Source organism: Aptenodytes patagonicus, chromosome Z (assembly GCF_965638725.1).
Source record: "Aptenodytes patagonicus chromosome Z, bAptPat1.pri.cur, whole genome shotgun sequence".
In the NCBI taxonomy this organism is placed as follows: Eukaryota; Metazoa; Chordata; class Aves; order Sphenisciformes; family Spheniscidae; genus Aptenodytes; species Aptenodytes patagonicus.
The window spans coordinates 57,078,054-57,094,223 of record NC_134982.1 but is presented as its reverse complement, the minus strand read 5'-3'; the positions used below and the strand labels follow the sequence as shown (position 1 = coordinate 57,094,223).

At 41.6% G+C, this 16,170-nt stretch overlaps 1 protein-coding gene across 14 annotated transcripts in view; it reads right to left on the bottom strand.

The window, feature by feature from the left end:
- Positions 1-16,170, bottom strand: part of NRG1 (neuregulin 1) — a 522,383-nt gene that overhangs the window by 23,800 nt on the left and 482,413 nt on the right. For 13 of the 14 annotated variants that reach the window (XM_076361763.1, XM_076361764.1, XM_076361765.1 and 10 more), the window contains 2 exons: positions 10,434-10,563; positions 3,565-3,623 (listed from right to left, as the gene is read on the bottom strand). In XM_076361763.1, coding sequence (XP_076217878.1) covers positions 3,565-3,623; positions 10,434-10,563 — 189 coding nt within the window. Of the gene's footprint in view, positions 1-3,564; positions 3,624-4,275; positions 4,344-10,433; positions 10,564-16,170 lie in introns of all 14 variants that reach the window. The other variant, XM_076361760.1, reaches the window with a different exon arrangement.

Here is a 16,170-nt window from a genome sequence, read left to right as displayed (position 1 = left end):
AACTGGTGTCCCATGCTGAAACACTTGCCTTCAGGAAGGCAGGGACCACATTCAATTCATGCCTGAGACAGCTCACAGCATGCCCCACAAGTTGTTCTATATTCATAATATGTATATGACTGTTAACTAGTGAAGTAAGCAAGTCAATTGGCCCTTTGGGTGGTGTCCTTGGCCCATTTGGGGTGTTTGGAAGGACAAAGTGTTTACCTGTCATTATGCTCTAGAGGAGTTTCCTCAACCTTCTATTAATTCGAGGCTCTGCCAGTGTTTCTTATCCCAAGGATCATTCTGCACAGTGTTGCTGTAAGAGTTCTCATGCATAGCTACATAGAAATTAGCCGTAACTTTCAATGTTAATTCATTACTTTTATTTTCCTCCATTTGCCTTGCTCCCTTGCCTTCAAGGGAGTGAATGTCTGAACATTCAAATACAGCAAATATATCTGCATGGAACAGATGTATTTTTGCAACACTTTTGTGGACCACCTTCTGGTGTCTTATGGACCAACAGTGGACCATGAGCCTCAAAGTCAAAACTGCTGCAGCGAAAAGCAAGGGTACTGGGGGAAACACCAAGTAGCAGCTGTGACTGCTGTGCTCAAGGAAAGGATGTTACAGGGTCTGCCAGCCAGACTCCAGAGACGAGCAAAACTAGCACAGTTTGTTCTTTAGTTTCCCTTGGTCTGCAGTAGCGTTAAGCACCAGTTGAAGGGGAAAACACTGCTTAACTGCAGTGCTGGAAGTAACTGTGGCAGTGGGGAATCTAACAAGCTATCACCTCTCAGCCACAACTGGTTGTCCTATGGTTTGGTGTGTTTGCAAAGCTGGAAGCCAAGGGACAGCCAGCCTAAACATGTGCTTTCCAGTAGTCTCCCTCACATCCATTCCCAGTTATGCTCACGTTTCCACTGACAGAAAGGAAAGACATTTCTATGGAAGAACTTTTCTTAAAATGGAGATCCACCTAATTTCCTGTGTCCCTTTTAAACCTATTTCTAGTGCACCATGATAACTGAATCCTCCAGGGCTAACCAAACCACTGCCAAGATAAGCCAGTTAGTTAGCCTTGCACTCTGTTGGGACGGGGGATTTCCAGAATGCTCAGCATCGACCTTGTTTTGATCTTGCAAAAGGCCCTCAGCAAAGCTCCTAACTTCAGGACTCTTACAGATACCAACTCTAGGGCAGATTTCTGAAGCTAACTTTTTCTCAACAGCCAATACAGAGCCATCAGTAACAGCTCATCAGTAGGCAAACTTGGCGTGGAACCCCATTGACCCTTTCTTTCCAAATGAAGAAAGACCCTTCTGAAAGCAAGTAAAATTAGATAGCACTGTGTAGTTCACATGTACACTTTTGTTTCCTACTGGCACTTATGTTGTTTAACATCCCGATTTGCCCTGTACTTTGCAAAAGCTGCACCTGCAGAGCTAAGTTAATCACCCGCAACACTTGGTACAAAATACGAGCTTGGCTTTAAGCCCCAAATGCAACATTTGCCTGAAGATAACTCTCATTCTAAGTCCCCTTGTTAAGTGTACGCTCTGGTCTGCATTGAGTGTAATAATAAAAAGTCATATAAATGCTTCTTCATTGATTTTTTTTGTTAAATATAAATGTACTCTCCCTGGTCCTTTTCCAAAAGTGTCATTTTAAGATTTGTAGCAGTTTAAGAAACCTGATGTTATACTGCAGATGCAGGGTAGGCAGAAGTGCCATTGCCTGGGGCTCTCAGAGTTGCCTGAGGTAAGTAGTTGTGTGCTCTCCTGCCACTGCATTTCAAGGAGAGGAGTGCTGGATGAGCTTAAGTACTCATAGCTGAGCATAAGTCTTGCAGCAAGGCAAGGGCATCTATGCCTTTTCCATGGAGCCACCTTCAGAAAATCTCAGCCTGGTGTCTACTGCCCAAAGATTCCTTTAAAAATCCCAACCAGAGTTAGGAAACTGAAAAACTAATGATGGAAAACCCACCTAAACCTCTTTTTTTTTTCCTGGGTAGGAAAATGTATTTATGATCAACATACCATTCTTCCATAGTTTTCAGTGTAAATTCAGCAGCAAACAACGGATCTTACATTTTTACACCACCTCCTTTTAAATTATTTTCTAAGACCAGAAAACCTTAACTGCACTTTTCACCACAATACACAGAAAAGGCCATTTAAATCTAACATTTGGTAAACTTAAACACTGTAACAGCATAACAATTTTCAAATCCATAATTACCAGAGGCATTTTAAAAGTAACTCACAATAATAAAGCTTTTAAAACAGGGCATAAAATACACACTTGCATGCTGGAAGGTCTGGTCTCCAGTCAGCACCCTTGGGATTTACATGGGTAGCTTCCATGATGGGCAGTATGAATTATGTATGGACATTTTTCATCCATCAGTATAAGAGAAAACCTTTGCATCTCTTCAGGCTCCAAAATGTCCAGCACATGCTAACAGCTTTTTGTTATATATACTAATGGAGATTAAATTAAGCTAGCCTATAGTCTCTGAAATATTTCTGTGCTGGCAAGTAATCCATCAAAAAAATAGTTCCTATAATACTGCTCTTAGATCATAGTACATTCTGATGCCAGCGACAATTAATTAAGAATAGTACACATGCATTAAAATGTAAGATCTAAGCAATTTTCGTATATCTTACCTTTGACTTTGCTATAGCCAATGAGAGAAAATAAATATTCAGTGTACCTTCTGTTTCCTCCCTGACAAGTAGCAATAATTAACCCGTCCCTCCATGGGAAAGCTTATGAGATATGTGACTGCAGTGCTGATTCTACCAGCAGTCTGACACAGACCGTGTCCTCTGTGTGTGTGTGTGTGTGGGCGCGCGCACGTGCGCGTGTGTGTGTGTATGTGTATGTGTGTATGTGTATGTGTGTGTGTGTCTGTCTGGTACATTTCTTTGGCCAATTAATCTGGCTCTGAAATACTCGATCTCTTGCACCTGTTACCCACAAAACAATATGTCAGACCCCATTGTTTATGCTGTCTCTCCCCCTTTTCTTTTTCTTTCTGTGCTCTTTCCCCTGAAACTTGGACAATGAGGGTGAAGAACTTTGATCCTGCCTGGCATGTGCTCATTAGAAACGATGTAAGCATGTCAGTTACCTTTAACTTGTAGGTCTGAATACAAATCTCATATATGCAAATAGAGGATTTGTGCCTTTGTTGGGGGAGTACTGCCCTGTATAGAGACTCATAAGCTTTTTGTGGCAAATAAAATGTGACATTTTCAAAATGTCATTTTTGCACCTTTACTGCTTGATGTCAGTGGGGAGTCTGTATCACACCATTCAGTGTTAATTTCACAGTGTTCCTAAGTCTTGCATTTCCCCATAACCTCAATGCCAAACAATCCAGGAGAGTATTGCAATTGCTTTTTGTTATCATTTTCATGCAACAGGCAGAGACAATCAATATTAGGCCTTAGGCAACAAATCTAGTTACAGATTAAAAAAAAAAAATTGGAGGAAAGATGCAGCGACAAGAAAGCAGCACCGACTGAGCATGCTTCTACTGCGGCACAGACAGAAAGGTAGTGGACGTACTGTAGAAGCTGGCCATTACGTAGTTTTGGCAGCGATCACCAGTAAATTCATTTGGGCACCTGAGAGGAAAAACAAACAAAAAAAAATGGTAGAGAAAAAACAGAGAACAGAGAAGAGGTGAATATATGCTAAGAAAGAAGCTCCTTCAGTGTGAACTGATATGACTTGGTGAGTTCACTTTCAGAAACTGAATCTCGGTTTAGCGTGTCAAAATGGCTCAAGATGTTGAGAGCAACTCATTTGCTCTGTGGAAATGAAAAGAAATCCTCCCCGAAAAACCAGCCAAAACCAAACCAATCCAGATCAAAGTGTGTTTCAAGATGTGAGACAGAAATTCACCATTCCAAATTCCCAAATTGCTTTTAGGATGCACTTTCCACAAGGCAGCGAGGACGCAAGATCTGTACATCACTCATCTCCGTGAGTTTGCTCTTTTAGGGTTGCACTTTACAGCAGTCTCCCAAACAAAAAAGCTGCCTGTATGTGCAATACAAATGCATCTGTGAATGGATGGAAAGATCAAAAATCACACAAATGAGAAACATTTTGGAAGTCAATAATGCCATGGTGTACAGATTTTACTTTAGAGAATCAGGTCATAAATTAGTGTGTAAAGAGGCCGGTTCCAGCTGAACTGTGAAAACACCAAGTACTACTGATTTTGTTGCTGTAGTTGGGGAAGAAAGCAAAGTTCAGATTATTTTAACATACTTTCTTGGTTTTGGATTTTCATGGGCAGAGTTTCAGTACATCTTGCTCCAGTGAATCCAGGTTGGCACCTAAAGGGCAAAAACGTGATAAGCAATAGTACACCAAAACCACTGCACTAACAGACTGACATCTGCTGGCCTACGGAGATGGGAGTGCATTAAGTGGCCTCCTGGTTAGGTGTTAGTGAAAAATGATCAGAAAAGGGGAAAGAAAGTGTAACCTTTCCGGAAGATAACACTTTGTAAAATTTACAGCAAAAATCCACCAGAGAAAAAATCTAGGAAGTCTTTTGCTTGTCTGTTTTGTAAAAGAAAGAAGAATCAGGGCTAGCAAAAATGTGTATCAGCTCATTGCTTAATTCCACCTCATGAAGGGACCAGATTGAGGTTTTTTTAAATTTGCAATGCAGTGTATAACAGCAATTTACACTGCTGCTTTCACCAGTCACATAAAATCTATGAAAATACCAGGATTTCCCTATTTCTGTAATGGCATGTTGTGTCTTCCAGTAATTTCCTTTGAAGGGGAATAGTTAAAACAGCAATCACAGAAAAGCCAAAAAAATTCCAAAACGTGAGAAGACAAACTCAAACCCAAAGGCAGGAAGTATATTCAACATGGCTGACAAATGGAAAAATAGTCAGTCCAGTCAATAAATGAGAGGGCAGAGGTGCTCTCAAAATTTGAAGCCCCACAGCTGTCCGCCTTTTCAGTTCATAAGCTCTTCTGCAGAAAACTTCAGTGCAGCTTTCCCCTTGGTCATAGTGAAGGAATTTCTCTTCTGTGCTTTGCCTGTCTTTTCTTCTGCTGCTGGCTGTCAATTCTTCCTTCACCTTTATTCTCCATTTTGGGGCAGAGCTCAGGCATATGCTCCCAAAATACCACCATAGAAATACAGGCTCCTGTGCTTCAGACATAAGTGTGAATGACTGTCGACCACACTAAACATCTATAGATTTTCAATCGTCTTTCCTCCTCCTTCTTCTGTCCAGTCTTACTCGGCATGTAACCTGAAATTACCTGATATCTGCTTCCTAAAATACATCTCACTTGCGTTGCCTGTCTTTCTGATGCTCTCCATGAGTTTGCCATGATGCAAGAATCTCCCCCTCTTTTTCTCCTGCTGCTGCTCTGGTGCTAGCCTCCTTTTCAAACTGCTTCATCATTTACTCGCCAGGGTCCAAAAAGCCTTCTTATTTGCAAATGCACGTTGTTCAGAACAATCCTCCACCTCTTCTATTCACCTGAGTTTCACGTGCATTGAAGGCTGTCCTGATTTTTTAAATTCCACTTCTCCACAATTGCCTCTAGCCCTAAGGGTCAGGGATGCTGCCCTTGTACAAGTGGGACTTCCAGAAAAGCACTTTTACAGAGGACCAGTGTCAGGCATAAACACTAGTCTCTTGTTCATATAAACTATGCAGGAATGATTTTTTTCTATAATAAAGGTATATTTTGAGGATCTGCAGATGATTCTTTGGAGCTGATTTGCTGTAATGCTACATTTGCTTATTAAGGAAGGGAGTTTATGTTCTTCAGAGCTAAGGTCACATCTTTTGATAAGTACCCAGTGTGGAGAGATCCCAGTCTCCACAGATACATTCAGCAGAGAAAAATGCAACAAGGATAACTCTGTCATGAAAAGGTGATATTGCTGGGCATGATAGAAGACTTCTTGTGCCTTTGATAGAATGCAAAATGCCTTTGATAGAAGGCATTTTGATCTGTGTTACTGAATGAGAGTAAAAATGTTCTACCCCCATGATTTCAGTTTCATTTCGCACTATGGTGATCTTGTTAAATACCCACCCCTGGAAAGCTGGCATTCACACCTGCATTGGCTTTCTTTTCACAGGGACCTCTACTTCTTGTTCATCAGGCTCAACCCAACCCAATGAACATGCTGCTGATTAAAAGCCTCAGGCTTTGCTCCTGCCACTGGCCGGTTCTGGTTGCTTGCTTCATCTGTGCTTGTTTTCAGATGTTGGTGCAGCTGTGGAGGTGATGAAAACAACTCGAGCACTGGTGCAGACAATGCTGAAATCGATTCCAGACCAAGCAGGGTCAGCCCTGTTGAGATGGCACTGGAAACAGTTCAAGTGTGTTTATACTTGCTCTGAAACCATTGTCAGCAAATGGACTGCAGCACCTGCCACTGAGAACAGGTCCAAGGTGGGCCAGCTGAGACAAGAGCCGAGATGAGCCTGTCCGCTTATGATTACGTGTGAATGCTAAAGGCATTTTATTACTCAGATATGCAGCGCAGCACTGTTTCCAGTGCTGTTTGGCAGGTTGTTTACTGTAGACTGTGCTTTTACAAACAGCTTGCGATGGTGTCGTTTTCAAAACACCTTGTCCTACTCAAAGTTTCCAGACGTTATTTCTTGTTGTGTCTGTCTTTTCTAGTTCATCACCCATGCACCATTTTCTTTTATGACACTAGCAAAAGTTGGAGTCAAGCAACTCAGGGCAACAAGTAGACTTTTGTGCTGCGAGAGCCTTATAATTTCCTTTCTGCCTAAAAGAAAGCTACTTGGACTATTTATTAATTGTATTAACTGGGTGAAACCACAATACTAAACCACATATACTAAAATAATTGCTTTCTTCCTCTACACACAGTAGTTGCAAAGAGCAGTATTTGCATGCATTGAGAAGGCACTTCTCAGAACATCAAATGCGTATCATCAAACTGTTTTTTGGCAGGAGAGGAATGGCTGAATGGATCAGGACCTCACGTTTCCATTTCATCCGCTTCCTATAAGCAAATGGGAGAATGTTTTTTTTTCATGGGAAGTACAGTACACTTCCATATTTAGTAGTCCATTTCATAGCCTAAGTCAGAACTAGTATTTCTATCCTGCATGTTAAATGAATATCTCTGGAACTTTTGCTAGCATCGTGGAAACAAATTGTCTCTTTTTGCTGTTTTCAAGAACCTTCTGTCAATTTCTATTCCACCAAGGCCTTTACATGAAGACTGAGATAGAAGACGGCTATATCATTAAAAAGTATGTAATTCATTCTTTTGCTGTTAAGAAAAGAAGCAGCATCCTTCTGTTAGAGAGAAACATTATTTTCATCCAGTGAGATTCAGACGTAAATTCATTTCTTCAGTAACAACAAAAGCACTAGAAAAGATGATCTCTGAGAGTAAGGAATCAATTAGTCAGACCAGCAAGGCCTTCATGGTAGGATTCTTCAAAAGAACACTCAAAAAGCATAACAGATATTATATTCATATAGATTTCTCTTCAAGTAAGAAGCAAACGCTAGGAATTCTGGTCTTAATTTTGTATTTATTGAAGAAGCTATCTGATTTTTTGTCTTCACTGAACTTGGGGACACATTTCCAGTTGAACAGAAATGACTTAGGAACCTCAGTCTCATACGAAGCCAGTAACATCCAGGCTTCCAAAGTCTATGATGTTTTAAAAATGTGATTCGTGTTCCTATGAAACTTCTGAAAATTTTATACACCAGATTATTTAAGTAGTCTCAAAGCTTCCTTTTTAATCTTTCATATTTTGAGATTGTTTTGTTCAGTCTGGGGCCATAATTAACATACATGTAGGGAACATACATGCTACTATAGATGTAGCTGTACAACGCATTACTAAGTCTTCACACATTTCTTGAGTATTTCACATGGTTACTTCTTGAAAGCAGGGAATTTTCTTGAAGTTCACACCAGTACCCGTGAGAGCAAGGTCTGATCCAGTCTGGATCACTATACTACGCATTTTACAAAACACTTTTTTTTTTAATACATAGCTATATTTTAACAGAAGATGGATTTAGGAGCTCCTTTTTTTTTAATAGAATAGGGGGTTTACAAAACCAGAGATATCACTTGGAAAATTCCATGGTTGTTGTGAATCTGAGTCATGTTTTTTTGGTTAGGGATAAAACCAATTTAGAATGATATGGCTCATGCTTTAGAAATTTTGTTTTTGCTCTCAACAGATGGACCATATGGAAAAATGTGAACTTGCTACTGAGGCAGAAATATGAAGAGCAAGTACCATATTTCAAGCATTCTGTTTCCACAGGCATGTTCTGGGGGAAGATTTATTTTCTCAGAACAATGGAGGCAATGTGTACTGGTTAGATACTTATTTTAATTAACATTGGAATACTAGAATTAAAAGTAGACATCTGTATTTTTAATGAAATAAGAAGAGAACCGTATTTTGTCTCTTCAGTTTCTCAGTACACCCACTTTCAAGTACTCACACTTTTATTTCTTATGTGGCTGTATTGCGTCCTGTTTTGCTACACAACATAAAGTTTCAATTCTGGCAAGTATTAGAGGGCATAGCAAAAGGCCCTGCAAAATAGCAGTGGCCCTGACTGTCCTCAGGACAAGAATCCTTTTCCACTGCCTTACTGTAAATGAGATTCATCCTCTCTGATTTTACAGCTCTGATGCTTTTTCCAAATAGGTCTTGGGCCACCCAGAGAGAGGCACATCTGCCAAATTTGGGAATTGCCTTTTCTTTCAACTCCAGGTTATTTCTTGTCTACAAGAGGGAAAAAAATCCCCACTTCATTCAAGTGTCTCCAAGATATTTAATTAAAAAATTAGCCAATCTATAACATCAAAGAACAAACACAGTCAGATCTCTGAATGTGAAAAAAAACCAAGTACCCATACCAGTGAAAATGGGATACCTCTGAAACTGTCAAGACAATGCTAATTATTAGCAAGTCTGCTAGATGCTCAGCTCTGGTGCCCTGGAGTTTTCTGAGCGGTGTTTGGATAGGAAGTTGAAACAGGCAGGTAGTCTCTCGTACATGCCCTAGAGAGTCATAGCAAAGTGCTCATCTTGCATTGCTGGCTTACAACGATCATGTACATTTAAGACAAATCTTTCTCTCTCTCTCTTTCAAAAAAGAATCCAACCCACCAGAGCCAGTAACTTTTCCATATTCACTTTAGCTAAAAATGATTCTAAAATCAATGAAATATTCATTACTTTCAGCAACAGAGCAATCTGTGAAAAACCGAAGCAAAGCAAAGCTCATAAAGTACAGGTAACATCCTTCTACAAAAAAAGAAAACTCGCAAGTTAAGCAGAACATTGTGGGGTTTGGTGTTTGTGCGGTTTTTTAGGTGGTTGGTTTTTTTTTTAAATTAACAACAGAGACAAACAGTCTATGCCTTCCCGGCCTAATAAAAGCATCGTAGACCTTCACCTAACTCACCCACCGGCGTCATCTTTACAATTAGTGTCATTTGATTTTCAGTCCTAGAAGACTGAAAATCTATGCAGTTACAGCAGATGACAGTCTTTACTGATAGCTCTCTCTTGTCTGTCTGAAAAACAGCAATATCCTCACAAAAATGCCCCCTTTCCGCTCAGTCCTGCTAGGTCCCAAGGACGTTTCCCAAGGTTTAAATGCTGAGTTCCCTCTCAAGCCAGAGGGAAGCAGTAACTCACTATGACTAGTTCAGTTCCAGAGGTAAATGCTACATGATGTGCTACCAGGCAGGAGGTGAACTCCAGTGCTGTAGCTCTTCATGGATGTTCTCCAACATAATGGACTATTGCAACAGCCCAATAAGGCACAGGCCAGGACTTGACAAAGGTGCACAAGCACACCCTTTATATGACTTCCTGAATCAAGATCCTCACAAGAAATAGTAACCTCCACCAATTACCATGACATTCATTGGTTTTTATGCAATTAAACACAACCGCAAAAACTCCACTTGTGAATCCAGTCTCATCAGAAAGTGTTCAGTTACTACAGCCAATGATAAAAATAACCAGTTTGTCCTGTATAAAGGGTACTTATCCAATGCAGTTATCCACGCACCTTTTTTTGCTATTTGCAGTGTATTTAGTTTACAGTATCTGTTTCATTATTTCTAACATAAGGCCCAAGTTGTGTTACTTCATGCAATGTAAACATCGATGGGGCTTGCTGTGCCAGTATCACATGGGAAGATTTCCTGGTTAGTCTCTGTTATGCCTCACATATGGAACACAGAGGTCATTTTTGGTAGTTTATTTTCACATCCACATACTTAAAAATGAAGAAATATCTAATGCCGCAAGTACAAGAGATTAAATTGTTCAGGTGCTCCTTTAAAGAAAAAGCATTTCTGGAACCTGGTGGCTCCACCGAAGTAAGCAAATAGGATTTCTTACCTGCACAGGTATCTTGGGGGGTTTGGGAGGTCTTTAACCATGTAACACTCTCCCCCATTTACACAGAAGGCTTTCTGCTTTATGTCACATTTCGTGAGATGACTTGTCCCAGTTGTAGATGTGGAAGTGGCTGGAAAAGACAAGAGTGAAAATATGGATCAGAATGGCTTAGTTTTTCTTCCTGACTGGTAAGTGTATTTGTATGTGAGGGAAGAGTAAGGCCAGGGAGGATCTGGCAAGTCCTCTGAGCTCTCTGTCTGCTGCTACCACAAGCTCTAATTACCTGACCCTGTATTTTGTTGATCAACAAAGGGAGTGGAGTTTGAACGCATACCTCAGAGATATGCTACGCTATAACCAGCCTGGGAGGAAGGGAGGATTTCACTAGCCCTGTCCATCAAGCAGCCTTAAATTTCTGCAACACTCGTGTATTTCATTAAAAATATATAATTTATGTGCAGTTACTTACATTGCATTAATTGCATTCAAGTGATTTTGGGGTGTGAGAGTCATTACAGATATATGCTGTGTATATATCTGATATAGTGCCCAATAAAATGAGGCCCTGGATGAGGTTTCTTCCTGGCATTGCTTAGAAGTAGGTGTTTTTCAGTGGAGCTTAACCTGAGGCCCCGTGCTGATTCAATCCCTCGGGACTGAACCCCTCGGTCTAGCCACTGCCTTCTTCCTAGGGGAGAGGGTGACCAGCTGAATGCTGAATGCCTCTTCCCCGGTTCATAACGAGAGCTGTGGCTGCTCTAGTTCAACTCTGTAGGGAGGGAGAGGACAGGGGGGCTGGAGGCATTTTCCCTTCCTGTGCATATATGATTGCCACCCTTCTGTCCACAGGAGTCTTTGATCTGGAGGCCCACCTAGCATCTCCTGCAGATGGGCTCATCTGCATGAAGTTATAACAGTTTTGGGACACCAGTGCTGCTAGACACCATTACGTGTCTAAAATGCTATGATTCTATTAAATGGAAGTACCACTGTGCCTGCAGTGTTTCTTAGCTTACTCCCTGCTGCGTTTAGGGAATACCTGGAGAAGGCAGGAGCAGGGTTTAGTTAGCAACCTTTAAAGAGGCTGCCAGGGTAGGATGTGAAATCCGTGCCTTAGGATTTGCCCATGCAGTGTCTGTCAAGGAAATGATAGTGCCCTGACCAAAGGGAGCAGTACTATAGGAGAGACAGTGCTCAAAAAGTCCCCGCTGCAGTCATTGCTGGTAACTACTAGTGTAAGGTGAATCTACCTGAGGTTGCCCTAAACCAGCTAACAGCAACAGAGATGATGGGGAGGCTGTATTACATCCTCAGCTCTTCATGCTGCTCTGTGCCTGCAAAACCACCTCCATGAGCTGACTTAAACGTAAGTCAGGCATGTACCTGCTAGACTGTAGCTGCAGACCCAAACTACAATCTCAGGTTGCCCCCTAGTTTGGATAAGTTTTGCTCTAAATTCTGTCAAAACAGGGTAGGCATGCTTGAAGCCTGGACAGCAGTCAGTTCTCAGCTCAGGAACCATGCCACTGATGGGCTATGTGACCTCTGGCAAGTCATTCAGGTTATTCATTTCACTTGATTTTATCTGCCTAAAATTGAATCATTTAGTTTTAAGGCGCTCTCCACCACTCACAGAAAGCAGCTCAACCCCTCTGATGGTGTCTGTCTCCCTACACTGACTGCAGAGCAAGCTTAAGCTCTTGAGAATATGCCCCTAATTTTTAAAAGGCTAAAACTAACTGAAGTAACTATCTGTCATCTGTAAAAATTGGGGAAGATTCCTGCATGGTTTTTGTTTAGCCATCTCCAGACATAGAGAAGTAAGAAATGTTGTTGCAGTGCTGAACAAATCCCAATATTTTTGGTTCTGAAAGATAGATTCTACCCTGAGGTGGAACAATGCTTTTATCTACTGACTGATTCCACTGGAGTTGACTAGAAAGCTGCAAGCACCTACACAAAAGTTGTCTGATATTCAAAGCCTTTTCTAACACGAAGGCACCCAAGGGCATGTTTACAGTAGGTGATGCGTGACGGTCTACCATTTGCTGCACACATTGAATCCAAACAAAACATGCTTTTAGCAGATTGGCTAGCAACAAATACCACTTATACATTTCGAGTTCTTCTTTCTGAGAATAAGGATGAAGTAGTCCCCGTCACGTTTGATCTTCATGTGTTTCCCATCATCTTCCAAGTAAAACTGCATTTTTAGCACTCAGCACTTGGGAGAATGGGCCACCTTGGCTGGCACCATTTTCAGAGTGGCTTTAGCTCTCTTGTTTCAATGAGACATGAGATAGTGACTGGGATATTTAAGTCCCCCCTTTTACTCCATCAAAATCCCATCTGCCTGTACAGCTAACGTCTCTCATACCTCTTCCTTCCTTTCCCATTAATCACCAGCATGCCAGCTTCTTTCTCTTTCTTCCATAATGCCTTGCTTGCATGGGGTGCCCTCCTCTGATGGGCCAGGAAAAGCTCTCCTATGACCGCTTCCAAAACTCAAGCTCCCTCCTGCTTCTCACTGTTGCACCCACCCATTGTGTCACATCTCCCCAGATCCTGATCTTGACTGGGGCCTCTAAGAGCTAATGAAATGCAAACATGGAGTGCTAATTCCTCGTAATAACACATTCCTTTCTCCTGGCCCCTCAAAGCATGATTTATAACCTCTCAGACCAGGATAAATTTATGCCTTGTCTAGAGGCAGGAAAAGGGGTCATGTTTTAAGAGTAGTCTGACACTCCTTCAGCTAGCATTGGTTCAAACAGGACTTTGCACCCAGTGTTGACAAAAGGCTGGCCAACAGATTGCCATCAGCTCAGCGGTGAAGGGTCGTCTACGCTTGATGTCAGTGGGTTGACCACCATCCTTGACATGAATCTTAGGATGGGGAGATTTGCCTTGTGGAAGAGCCTTTCCTTCTTCACTGGCTTGAAAAAAGCCTGGATTATTAGCCCAAAGGAGATGCCTGACCTGACAGGCTACGGCATACCAAGACCTAAGATGTGACAAATGTGGGTGAGTGAATCCCATCTATATAGTAATGTACATTTTGAAGCCTTTGTGAGCCTTAACAGGTAAACTCACTATTAAGCTTATTCCTGCTGATACCCTATCCACCATTGTGTCTTTTTACCTCATTAAAAGACTTCAACCTGCAAGTGAGACAAGCACTCTGAGGATGTCCTCGAGCTCAGAAAGCTAATGCATTAATTTGGAAGGGAAAAAAAAGCAATATTGTCTGCAGCGTTTCTGACAAAAAAACATTTCGCTACCCTGCTGGCTAATGGAATGTTTTAAATTGAATTATGAAGGCAGATATAGTAGCAAGTGGACTTGTAGCTATCTATAATTGTTTTCATCATCTTGCTTACTGCTTTTTCTTAAGCAGCAGCTCAATCAAAAGCAGATCACCGTGGAGTTTCAAAGTAACAGTTATTTCCCAACTGATGTAAGTGAGCTTTGGATAGCAGCAATTACTCTGAACTGATTACTAGAGACGGGAATAATCTGCAGCTCTCAGAGAAATCTCATGATACAAGGGCTTTACACATATTTGCGTTTTTGGCATTGCATGTTCAAAACCGTTGTATAAATCTTGCACGAGAATTTTCTCTGCATTACTGATCCACTGGCAGTGTAGTCCCAATCTGCCTGGGCTTTGTAACTCCATGGGGTGAGGGGAGGAAAAAAGTCTCCAGTGAGTTAATTCTGATATTATTTTTTCTTTGCAAAGGATGCACAGTTTTTATGGCATATCGCCAGTATTCAGTGTACGCACTGTAAGTCTATTTTGCAAATTAAATACAAGAAACACTATGGTTTTGGGTTTCACTTAAAGCCATGTAACGGAAGAAATGTGGTGTTTGGGAGCAGGTGTTCATCAGAGCCCATTTCATACAGCCCATAACCAGCCCTAAAACACTGCCTTTCCATACATCTCTAGCAGACATGGGCTTGAAGGATGTATAGTGGGACTGACCGGCAGTGGTGAGGTAAAGCACAGCTGTAGACCACGTATCTGTGCCTTGTTCTTTATCCACCTAGTCAAAATTCGTACCTCCTTTCTTTTCTGTAATGTTTTCCTCAGCTACACAAGCACAAGAAAAGCTGGTTTGTTCGAGAGTCCTGTACCAAACCCCTAGCTTACTGAAGGGACTAAATTACACGCTGTAATGAAATTTGAAAATAGCATACATGAGAGAACATCTGAAAACACTGCATACTCTACCTTTTTTTTTTCTTTTTCTACCCTGAATGCAGAAACACCAAACTTCAAAAAGCAACTGCAGGCAGTATGAACAAAGTCCCCACTAATGCAAATATTCACATGGCACTGAAAAACAATGAGATCTGCTCCCATCTACAGAAACTGCCTAAAACCATTAACAAGAAGAAAAACAGGAGCTATTGCATCTTTCAAAAACTACTCTCTAAAACTTTCATTACTGCTGTAAAACTACCTTAAGATCATTTCATACCAAGGAAACACAACTTCATGTAATTCTGAGCTTACCTGGGGAATCTCTGACCCTTTTTTGTCCTGAAACAGAAAAATGCATTCTCCTTCTCTCTCTTGCTTTCCAAAAAAACATCTGAAGTTCAGTGGCTACAGCAGCAGGACTCCCAGGCCCTGCACTGGTGAGGCAGTCTGCTGAGAGGAGCCCTAAGGGATCTCTTGAGCCCAGACTGAGAGGGAAGGGCTTTGCAACCTAAACAGAATACTATCCATGCCTCTTTGAACTGAGTTTCTGCAAAGCTGGTGTAAAATCAGAGGACACGCTCAAAGTCATGCAAGGTGACTAGTGAGATGCTTATGACTCAATGGAGACAAAGTCAAGCAGCACAAAGGAAGTTTTGCCATTCTCACTGGAAGGCCCCTTACGGGATGTAAATATGTCATCTTATTGGACTGCAAGTGGAGACCTTTCCAGTCTCCTTTTGTGAACAAAAAGAGTAAATTACTGGGGAGGAACAGAACAAATACTTCTGCTTATCACTGTTTTCTGGGACTAAGGCTTGAGCAAAGCCTACTTGCAGCTCATGCCAATGGAAAAGGAAGGGACCTGCATGGAGTGAGGGAGAGACAGAGGGAGAGAAGGACAGGGAGAGAGAGCACACACAAGCGAGCTTTGGGGTGACGAAGTGTGTGCCCCAGAAGAAAGTCAGCTTTACTAACTCACATTCCCTCACTTGAAGCTCATTCATTTCTTTAAAAGCACAATCCCATTCCCTCTTGACATGCTGACGGGCAGTTTAAAGATGTCCAGCCCTGATCTGCAGGGTAGATTGATTTCCCATGTAGCCTTGGCTGTAGCACTTAAACTCTCTACATCTCAGTTAAACCACCTACATTTTCTTCCCACTGAGTACTGAACCTCTTCAACTCACTCAGACTTCCCCGATGAGCCTGACTTGCGAAGTACTTGTAACTGCAGAAAACCTTGGCATTTCTGTACTGCACTGAATGAGGAAAACTGCTGGTTCCAGCATAACTGTGGGCAGCAAAAGCTATATGGGTATCTTCAAGGAGAACAGAAGCCAAAACCTGAGAGCAACCAAAACCTAGCCCCTTTCTGAACAGACAAGAATTTCCATTTTACCAGGCGTGTAGAAGGATGTATTTCATGTCCTTCATACTTAATGGTTCCAGAGCTTAAACTGTATCCACGTAGCTCTGAATGTACCAAAGGTTTAAAAAAACTACCAACACCAACAAATAAACCTCACA